The 10452-nt window shown below is 43.1% G+C and overlaps 1 protein-coding gene across 1 annotated transcript; it reads left to right on the top strand.

Moving 5' to 3' along the window:
* Nucleotides 1-265: 265 nt before the first annotated feature.
* Nucleotides 266-9214, top strand: PPTC7 (PTC7 protein phosphatase homolog (S. cerevisiae); the record flags this gene model as incomplete). The annotated part of the gene is made up of 5 exons (XM_010183771.1): nt 266-445; nt 3223-3421; nt 5590-5713; nt 7636-7765; nt 9129-9214. Coding segments are annotated over 5 exons (692 nt in total), but the record flags the coding sequence as incomplete, so codon positions are not given.
* Between the last annotated feature and the right edge of the window lie 1238 nt (nt 9215-10452).

The following is a 10452-nucleotide window of genomic DNA, read 5'->3' as shown; positions in this document are numbered from 1 at the left end:
CAGCCTCCACAGAGTTCTCAGCTTTACATTTTTACCTTCTCTTTAGCAATTCAGATTATATTTAAGAGATTTGTCTAGGAGCTGATGTCAGAATTTATCTTATAAATGCTCAGATTTTTTTGTTTTCTTAATCAAAAATGTTTCCCAAGCAGGGGCTATGTTCTACGTTTTAGTTACTGAATACCAGAAGTGATGTCAAAAATAAAAAACCTAGTTTTGGTAACAATTTCTGTTCATGTAACTCCTGTTTTCTGTTTTCTTCTAGGGGTAGCAGATGGTGTAGGTGGCTGGAGAGACTATGGGGTCGACCCTTCTCAGTTCTCAGGGACTCTAATGCGAACATGTGAACGTTTAGTAAAAGAAGGACGGTTTGTACCAAGTAATCCTGTTGGGATTCTCACCGCAGGTTATTGTGAGCTGCTGCAGAACAAAGTACCTTTGCTTGGTAAGAGAGCATGAATATGTAAATCTGATCTGTGTCCTGTGTTACCTAGACATGTACTTAGTCAAGGGTGCTTAAATCTGTTGTCAGCTTCAACAAATTTGAAGGTGGTTTTCTTCCTTTAATTAACCAAAAGATGCAAAAATGTGTCTTGGTAGCACCCTTATTTTCTCTTGTATGTTTAAAAACTGTTCTTCAGTCATTCAGTAGTGCAGGGAATATATATGTGTGTGTGTGTGTGTGTGTGTGTGTGCATATATGCACATGTGTATATGTAAAAGGCAAACTGCTGGTGTGTGTGAAGGGTTGTAATCCACCACTGCTTGCGGAGAGTTTGCAAAACGAGTTCAGCAGTAGAATACGCCATGGCCTGTGCGCTCATTCCCTCTGTTACGTTTGTATAAATAACTGTTCTCCACTGAAAACCTTTAATGATTGGTTATGGCTTTTTGCTGAAGCTATGCAAGCAAAAATATTTTCTGATGACAACTGAATGCAGTTCTGCTCATTCCTTGCCTTCCTGCTCCTCTTGCCTTTTATGTCCAGTGAACTTTCAACCTAATTGGTTGGCTTAGTTGATATCATACAGTCACTGGTACCCTATATTATTTTTATAATTCTTTGAGGGGGATTCATTATGGATTTTTTGGAAAGCAAACTAAAGTAGATGCTTAGCATTTTCTGTGTCAAGCTTGATTTTAGGCAGGGCATCCAGCTGCCTTGGGAATGGTGAGCAGATAGAGAGGCAACGTTTGGCCTCAGCTGACAACCTTGAAAACAGAATACTTTTCTAAAGGGCATGTGACCTCTTATGCACCAAGAGAGAGTTACCCTGCGTGACAGGCATGCTTCTCACCTGACCTTAAACTTCTGTGCCAGAAGAGTGCTGTGTAAGCTATATTTAACTTGGCTGCTGAGCTTCAGAACAGATGTTCTCACATTATATGCCTAAAGAATAGGTTCAATCCTCAGAAGTGACCTTAAGTATCACTAAAATAGCAGTGGTTGGTAATTATGTTAGGATTTTGTGTTTAGTAGTGCTTATTTGTGCAAAGCAGATGTAGGTGTAAGTGGTCTACGAAGTGGGCCACTGGTGAGAGCACTCACAACGGCTTTGTAGACGGAGGCAGCCCTGCTTGGCTTGACCTTTCGAATTCAGAAAAGCAGCATATGCTGAGTCACAAGATCTGCATTCCACACATGGCCTCCTAGTTACGCTCTGCTAATAGAGTTAGAATTTGAAACTAATGAGCCTTCGTGTTTCTCCTTTAACTGAGAACAGTATTTTTAGAAGCAGAAATAAAACCCTGGAATCGTCACAGCAATGAACATTTAGAGTTTATTTAAAATAAAGTGAAGGGAGAGGACTTTGTTAAGGAGAGTTCATTAGTCAATAACTTTTCCTTGCTGTTGTACTCTAAGTCTTGATACTTGGTTCAACAGAATGGAATTTAGCAAGTATCTTAAAATAACACTGAAGTGAGAAAGAACCGTGCCATTTATTTAAACACCATTCTTGCATTGCAGAACAATTTTGAACGCTGTCACATATAAAATCTGAATTTTTCCGAAGATACTGCTTTGGCTTACCATTCAGTAAGAGCGGAGAAGGTCCTATATGTTCACTAAGGAACAAATGAAGTCCAAGTGTATTGCAGGGAACTCCCTGCCTTAGTAAAGGAAACATCTGGAATAGGTGATGCCTCGAGCCAGCTGGAGTTCAGCACTAGCGAGCCTGGTTGTAAGCTTAGCTCATCGCAAGCTTGTGGTGTGTCCAACGTGGGGCTGGGCTTGGAAACTCCTGCTAGAGGAACGTTAGGATAGAAGATGAAGACTTTTATTCACCAGGCACTGATACGGGGAATTATGTTAGAGGCAGAAGTCAGGAAGAAATGCTTTAGCTGTATTTCACCATCTTGAGGAATGAAAGTTCTTTTGGTGGATGTTCTACGCTGTTTGTGATTGCTGTTTGCTATGAAGGACTTAGTTTGTGCATGGGTGTCTTTGCAATACGGTTATTTTTGTGGCTTGCAACCAAGCACAGTTGGTGGCTCCTTCCTAGAGAATGAATCAAGAATTCCTTGGTGCCCTCAAGCATGGCTGGGATAGTTCTGAGCATGGCTGACAAGTGGATATGCTTCCCTTCTGTCTTTAATCTGGAATAGCATTTGTCTCTGAAACGTGTTTCCTTTAAACTTGTGAAGTTTATCCTGAAGACGTGACAGGATTATTTTTTTTAAACGTGAAGATAGCTTTACAGAGCCATACTACAAAGAAAAGCATTTTAATGTTCTGACAAGAGTAGTGGAATAATACCTAAGAACTGCTGGCAATTAAGTATTTATTGGCATGGTTTGTTTACAGCTGATGAGTGAAACTGTGTGGAGAGCACCTAGCATTGTACGGATGCTACTAGAATTCTATTATCTCAATGATTTCGGAATTTCAGTATTTTATGTGACTTCTGTAAATCCAGTCCTATAGCAGAATGTGCTGACGTACGTTGGGATGGAAAACTCTAAATAAAGCGGAACAAAACAGGTGTTTGTCAGCATAATGTGCTTACCAAAATCAAAGCAGGAAAAGTAAGTTCTGTAGAAAAATCATAGTTTGTGTTGCAAAGATTTCTAGCATTTTGCTATGTTTAGTGTGTATTAATTTTGGCATTATCGAGTATTTCCACTGCTTCTGATATTTGAATAATTGGACTATGAATGAAATCAGTGAAAGAATAAGCAGTTTCTGCGAGGCTGACTCCAGTTCCTGGTTTCTGTTTGCAGGAAGCAGTACAGCGTGTATAGTAGTTCTGGACAGAACAAGTCATCGTTTACATACAGCCAACTTGGGAGACTCTGGATTTTTGGTGGTCAGAGGAGGAGAAGTAGTACATCGATCTGATGAGCAACAGCATTACTTCAACACTCCGTTCCAACTCTCAATAGCTCCACCAGAAGCAGAGGGAGTTGTCTTAAGTGACAGGTGAGGTGGGAGAGGGTCTTAAATTTTTTAATCTGTTTATGTGATCAGCTCCCAAAAGGTTGCAGTTTTGCTGCTACAGTGCTCTTTGTATAGTGCAGCGTGGCACGTGGGATTTAAGCATGTATCCAATCAAAGGGTCTTATACCCACCCCGTCTTTAGGTAATGTGAACATTTCTTAATTTTGTACGTTGAATTGATTTGGCTAATTATTATTCCTTCATGACGGCGTATTCCCGTAGTCTGTGGTGTGCACTGGGCATGTTCTGATCCGCAGAAGGAAGTTACTCAGTAAAGATGCTGTAACAAGACTGTGGCTGGTGTACGCGCCGGTCATCCTGCAAGAGCTGCTTGTCCTATCAGTGGCTTTGGTTCCCAGTCCCATCTGCACTCTCTCCAGACGGGTTTGGAGTACGCTCATTTAGATCTCTTGGCAGTGCGGTAGCGAGTACTTGAAGAACAGAGCAGAGGGACATGTGACTGTAACTTGTGTTTCCGAATAGCTGTGTTTCCAGCAGCATATTGTATTTGACCAAAACGAGAGGAAAAAAATAAAAAACCCTGTTTGGCAGAACACCAAGCTGGGAAATGAGAGTATTAGGCAAGGACAATCTGTTCGCAGAAATGAGTCATCTCAAAGGCAGACTTGTACTTGTGTCTTCCCCTAGGAATGTCAGGCTGATCCATCCTCTGACTTTGTGAAGTCTCACCAGTAAAATAAAATAAAATTATAAAAAGAAAAACAGCACCCTCCCCCCAGATTCCTAGCTTCAAATATGTATTATAATGCAGTTCTTAAACCAATGGTTATACACTCATTAAAGTGGTAAGCCACTTCTGAATACAGAAGGATGATACAGGGGCCTCCAAAGAGTCACCATAGTATAGAGGGAATGCAATGGGCAGCTGGGGGTTTTGATGCAAGGCCTTAATTATTAAGGCAGTAGGGGTTATAACCTTTAATGCCAAAACAGATCTTTTTGAAGATGGTGGTAAAGTTATTGAAGCTCCTGACCGTTCTTGCGTGTGGCTGTATTACTCTGTCACGTCACTGCAGAGAGGAAGCAAGTGCAGAACTCTGAAATTACAACCATTAAATAATCTGACCTCTTTGTGAGACTAAAAATGATTGTTTGAAATTCCAGAGCTGTAAAAATCTTAATTTTTCTGAGATTCTGTGTCATCCGTGGGAAGACCAAAAAAAACCCCACAAGGATAATTGATAACGTCCAGTGGAAGTCAGGAAAGCAAAGCAATCTGAGTCATCACGTAATAAGGAAAGCGCAAGATAAATGAGCTCCCACACTTTGGGTCTGAATCATGATTATAGCTTTGTGGCTGGTTTCTGTGCTGTTCTTGACGTTAATTAGTACTCGTGCGTGTTGTCTAAATGCTTTTTTTATTTGTTGTCCCAGTTAAATGTTGGATTTTGCTATATATGGGAATAGGCAGGCATTCTTAGCTCTGTTAACCTTCCTGAAGCTACAAATCAGTTGAGCAAAGCAGCTCTTCCACTTTTTGGCATAGCCAAATGGCATGGGAGGCAGCGGTTTCTCCCTTTTAAAGATCCCCAAAGAATCTTTAAAAATGAAGGGTTTGTCATTATGCTGCTTCTGAGAATCAGATCTTGCAGCATTATTCATGGCCAAAATAGCTATTTTCTCCTCTTGGTATTGTGTAATATATTAGAAATAAGTAGACCAACCGGCTGTGGTCTCCTGGTAGCGATTTCCAGACGTGTTTCATATCCCATTGCATTAGAAAGTGATTCACAGTCCTGGAGTGTTTGGGCCGTTCCTGTTATGAATTGGCCTTTCAAGCGCAGCTCTCTCACGTATTTAAGATGAGTGAGAAGGAAGCCCTGAACTGCCATTCTGCTTAATGGTTTCCATGGAGATCCACTTGTGAAGCAGTTTAATTTGCAGGATTGTTCATCTGGGAATTGTAAATGCAAATCCTTGGTGTAATAGCTGGAACATTACCTGTTTGCAATCACGCTCCTTCTGTTGTAGCTTTCTTGACAAGCCATCTTGGTGCAAAAGCTCCACGGTTAGTGGTTAGTTCTTTCTCTTGCAGAACACACACATAGCAGTAGTGAATGACAACCGCTGTTGATGTGCCTTAGTGCAAGCTGGAGTCCTTTTCTCTGACATCCCTGTCATCTTCACAGCCCTGATGCTGCCGATAGTACTTCTTTTGATGTCCAACTTGGAGACATTATTTTGACTGCCACGGATGGACTGTTTGACAACATGCCTGACTACATGATCCTGCAGGAGTTAAAAAAGCTGAAAGTAAGTGTGCGTATTCTGAATCTCTCATATCTCTTGCACCGGTTATCCCTTGTAGTTACTACTGTTACTTTTATGCATGTAACCCTTGCATTTTACATAGAAAAGCCCCCCACAAACTTTTCAGTTAATACCACATCTGAACAGTAGAAGGGGCACTGACCGCAAAGTGCTGTCTCTTGCATCTGCATCCGGGCTGAATTCTGAAGCCAGAGCTTGGGCACGGATTTCCCGAGCAGCAGCTGGTACCGGTGTCACTGACTGGTGACAGGAGGGAGAAGAGGAAGAGGGAGCTGCCCAGTAGCAGGCACTGCCCTTTGCCAACTGCTCACACATCATATTTTACCTGTACTTGCAGGTTATAAACATGAAAATACAGCGTTGTCGTCTGTGTTATTTCATGGGTTGAGCTGTATACTTAAAAATAATTTGAAGCTTTTCTGAAGGCTTATAAAACAGTAATTCTGAAGTGGTATGGGCTGTCTGTGGGTTGCGTGTGCTTGAAAGTCTTTAATGTTCTTGTAAAAAAATTTCATGGCAACTTTTCCAGGTTAGCGATCACAGATGTTCTTTTTAAAGAGTAAAAATACATTAAAGCATTTCAGTTTGGATGAGAACATTTAACTTAAGGCTATTTACTTACAGAAAGGAAAGTATGCTTAGGAGGTATCAATATGTATAACCTCCCTAAGGAAACTATTTTGTTGTTATGAAATGCAAATAAGGTTAACGTGTAGGGTTACAGCGCGGTTTTAAACAAGTTTTGCCTGCCCTTTTCCTGCAGCTCCATAACCAAAAGGTGGTGTCAGACAGGATGGGTGGGAGAGGCTTTGCAGCCTCTACTGCCTCCCCCTCTCTGCAGTCCCCATGGTCACTCTCTGCTCTTCTGGGCGCAATATTTAGGTCTGAAATTGAGACGTGTGTGGCTGTGCTGTGAAATGGCAAACGTGGTCAGGCTGCAGCCCGCGCTGTCACAGCGGCTTCAGGCTGGTTAGCAAAGGCAATGACAGCGGTGAGGCTGGATCAGATGCTGTTGGGGCCAGCTCATATCTGTGTCTGCTGTGCTCCCACCTGCCTTGCGCTGTGCAGACACAAGGTTAGCCCGGGCCGACACTGGAGGTGAATGAATTCCTGTGTGGAAGAAAGTTGAGCTCCACCTCTTGGTGTGTTTGGGAAAGGCACAGACATTCCCTGCGAGGTTCGGCCAAGAGTTAATTCTGTGAGTGCCCCCCAGACTGCAGGGAAGACTTCAAATGACGAGGTGTTTTAAAATAGAGACAAAAAGAGCAGTGGTTGTGGTGTCATGTTGGCTTGAGCAAAAAAAGTCTTGGAGTAAAGCAGCAGAGGTACTGAAACAGGAGAAAAACAAAGGGTTAGTTAAAATGCAGTCCATGGAAAGTTTGTGCGCTCAGTAAATTTTTTCTCGCCTACCTTTTGAAGCTCCCCTTCTCTCCAAGTGTGCTTGTGTCGATTTGGGTAAGAAGGTCAGAGAAGTAATACTTCCTATTCCAGGTGAAACACAGTTACTTCAACAGAGCCTGCTTTGGGAGGGAGGGAGGGAGGGCTCCTTCAGTGAGAGCTGCTGCTGTAGCTATCCAATGTCCAGCTCCCCTCAGGTGAGACCTTTAGTCTGTTGTTGAGCATTAGTATAAGCTTCCAAATTCTGCAAATCCTCCAAAACCAAGTCTGTTAGCTGCTGGTAGGGAATAGAGGTCTGGATTTCGGCTGTGAAGATTTGCAGTTCTAACGCACATTAATACAGCCTAAGCAATGGTGAGGGTCCCGCTTGGCAGAGCAGGTGGTAACTCATGCCCTCACCAGAGAGATGTGGTGGTAGGGGATCTCTCAATCTGACGTGCGTCAGCAAAACTGCTACCGGCTGACTTTCTTGTACGAATGAACTTCTTTTTTCCTGCTTGATTTAGAACTCCAACTACGAGAGCATACAGCAGACTGCACGGAGCATTGCTGAGCAGGCTCACGAGCTGGCCTATGACCCCACTTACATGTCACCGTTTGCACAGTTCGCGTGTGACAATGGATTGAACGTGAGAGGTAAGATTGATGTAGTTGTTTGGGTTTTTTTTCTCCTCCTCCCACTCTTGCTATCTCTGAGAAATCTTAAGCAAAGCAAAGTTCTGCTGTTCCAAAATCTGATAGGAAAAGAGAGCGTTTGGAAATGTGGTTGGCAGTGGAGCACTGATCTCACGCGCTGGGTTTGGCAAGGACCCCAGCTCCTGACGCAGGTCAGCCCTGGCCCTGGCTGTCAGAAGCCTCCTGTGGGGAAGCAGCGGGAATGCAGGGAACGCAGCGCCCTGATTTTTTTAAAACTATTTTTTAATTGATTTTTAATCTAATATGTACACTCCTACCCAAGGAATCCTGGTACAAGTTCTTCAGGCTCAGGGAAGCTGTATTTGACTTGTTCCTTGGATTCGGGTGGATGGGTGGTAGGGGCGTGTGTAGGGGTTTTTTTGGTTGGGTTTTTTGTTTGGTTTTTAATTTTTTTAAGGTCTTCTACCGATGCTGTGTAGTTAGGATTGTGCCTGCTCTTTGGGGGTTGCTGGGGTTTTTCTGTCCCTTGTACCATGAGCATCCCTGTCCTGATCTCTGGTTCTAGTTCCTGTGCGCTGGAAAGGTACTAACACCTGGTGGAACTCAGAGTCCTGTCAAACACTTTTCTCCTCTCTTTCTTTTAAATAAATAAACATAATAGTGCTTGTAAAGCTGCTCTCATTATCTCTGCATCAGGAGGGCAGGATTTCCTGCAAGACCCTTAAAGTGCAGACAGGAGCTTTAAAGCCTGGGCTCAGTGTTGCTGCAGAGCTCGGTCACCCCGTACTGAAACTGCAGTCTCCTGAGTGCAAAGGGCTGCTCTGGCTTCCCGCAGAACAAAACACCTCCTCCCTGCGCCGCTTCTCTAGGGTTTGTGTTGCTCTGGCTTTGAGGAGTGACTGCTAAAAATGTTAAGTAGCTTTTAGAAAGATGCACAGTAATACAGTGCTGGAGGAGTTTGATTTACAGTAGAAATTCCTGAGAAGATACTCTTTTTTTTTTTAAATTGCAGTTTGCTTGTAACAAAGCAATGTCAGGGGTTTTGTGCACTTATTAAATAAATAGTCTGCTAGAAAATGGACTTTCTGCTCTACTGGCTAACAGCAGTGTTCAAGGTTTTGTACCTGTTTTAGTGTGTTATCTCGCAGCTTGAAAGGAGAGAGCTTCTTTGCTGTGCTCAGTGTCACTGCTGCTTCAGTTGCATTTTGGAAAGGAGCCGGAGGAAGCAGGGTTCTCGTGTCCACACAAACCAGTGTTTGAATATTTAACCTATTTTTTTAAAGAGCTTTCCACGGGGAAATGTCACAGATTACAAGATGGAGCCACTGTGGTTTGATCCAGTTCTATTTTTCTTACTTTTCAGGGGGAAAACCAGATGACATCACTGTCCTTCTCTCTATCGTTGCCGAGTACACAGACTGATGTGCCCATGTCAGCTGCTGACGCTGTCGTCCCCCGAGCTCCCAGCTTCACGCGTACGGTTCCTGCTGGCAGGAGTGACCTCGGCAGCCGCCTCTCGAGCTCGGTGCCCGTCTTGAGCCACCACTGACGTCCTTGTTCAGAACCACTCTCGTAGTGCACTGCTCTGCCAGCAAGAGAGGAAGAAGCTCAAGGGCTGAAGCATGTTTTTCAGAGCTTAGTCATTGTCCTGAAAAGGGGGAGGATCAATCCACATCCTTACTGACTTGCTTTCAAAGGAGTAGAATTGGTTTATCACCTTTCAAACTAGATTCAATAGCTAAAACCTCTGCGGGAGGGCGTATTACTCTATTTACTAGAAGCGTTCACTATTCATTAAAGGGTATGTTACAGAACACAGTTCCATAAGCATAGTCTTGTTCCAGTGCTAGCTGAGGTTTCGTGTTTCCAAGCTCCGGTTTTCAGGAGGTTTCTAACTGCTGTAAACAGTCTGCTCTTGCCATCCATGTGTCAGCCTAGGAGCCTTTTCTAGTGCGGAACTTCAAAAACCATACTTAGTTCAAGTTATATGGATGCAAATGTGTTTTGTGATTTCAGGTGCTTAACTGTGATCTTAAAAATTCTGCAGATCATTCGTCCCTAATGGGCCTGGTATCTGGATGTTTTGGCTGTGGATAATTTTATTTTTTATTTTAAAAACAAAAATTCTAACTCTGTCTCGGAAAGCCGAGCTGGCCAAAGTTGAGATCCTTTCAGCATTTTAACCCATCTCGCCAGCGCGGGATGAGAGGGGGTGAATGCCACAGTGTGAGGCTGCACAGAGATCATCTTCGACTCCAAACGTCTCCACTTTCAGTAGATAATTCTGTTGTTAACGAGACATAATTAGTGTTAATGATTGCCGTTCTCACTTGTGTAGGACAGAACCTGCTGCAGCAGTGCAAGTCCAGTCGATCCTTCTCTTTCCGACTCAAACAAGCACCTCTCTCTTAGGCTGTGGCAGCAGCCGCGAGTACGCAAATGGCAACTCTTAATAATCGGCAACACTTACATTTCAGTAACTCAAGCGTAGGGGTTTCGGAATGAACCTTAATGATGTTTACAGGTATCTAACAGCCACTTTGCAATATTACATTTCCTTTTGAATGGCAGTAGCTCACATCTGTCCCCCTGTCCCGGCAAGCTTTCCCTTTTCTTTCTTGAGGTTCATACAAAAAGCTGATAGCTGTAAAGATATATATATTTTTGGTCAGTTTTTCATTAACTTT

The sequence above is a fragment of the Mesitornis unicolor genome, unplaced genomic scaffold, assembly GCF_000695765.1.
Source record: "Mesitornis unicolor isolate BGI_N332 unplaced genomic scaffold, ASM69576v1 scaffold24654, whole genome shotgun sequence".
NCBI classification, from domain to species: Eukaryota; Metazoa; Chordata; class Aves; order Mesitornithiformes; family Mesitornithidae; genus Mesitornis; species Mesitornis unicolor.
This window is presented reverse-complemented; position numbering and strand designations above follow the sequence as displayed.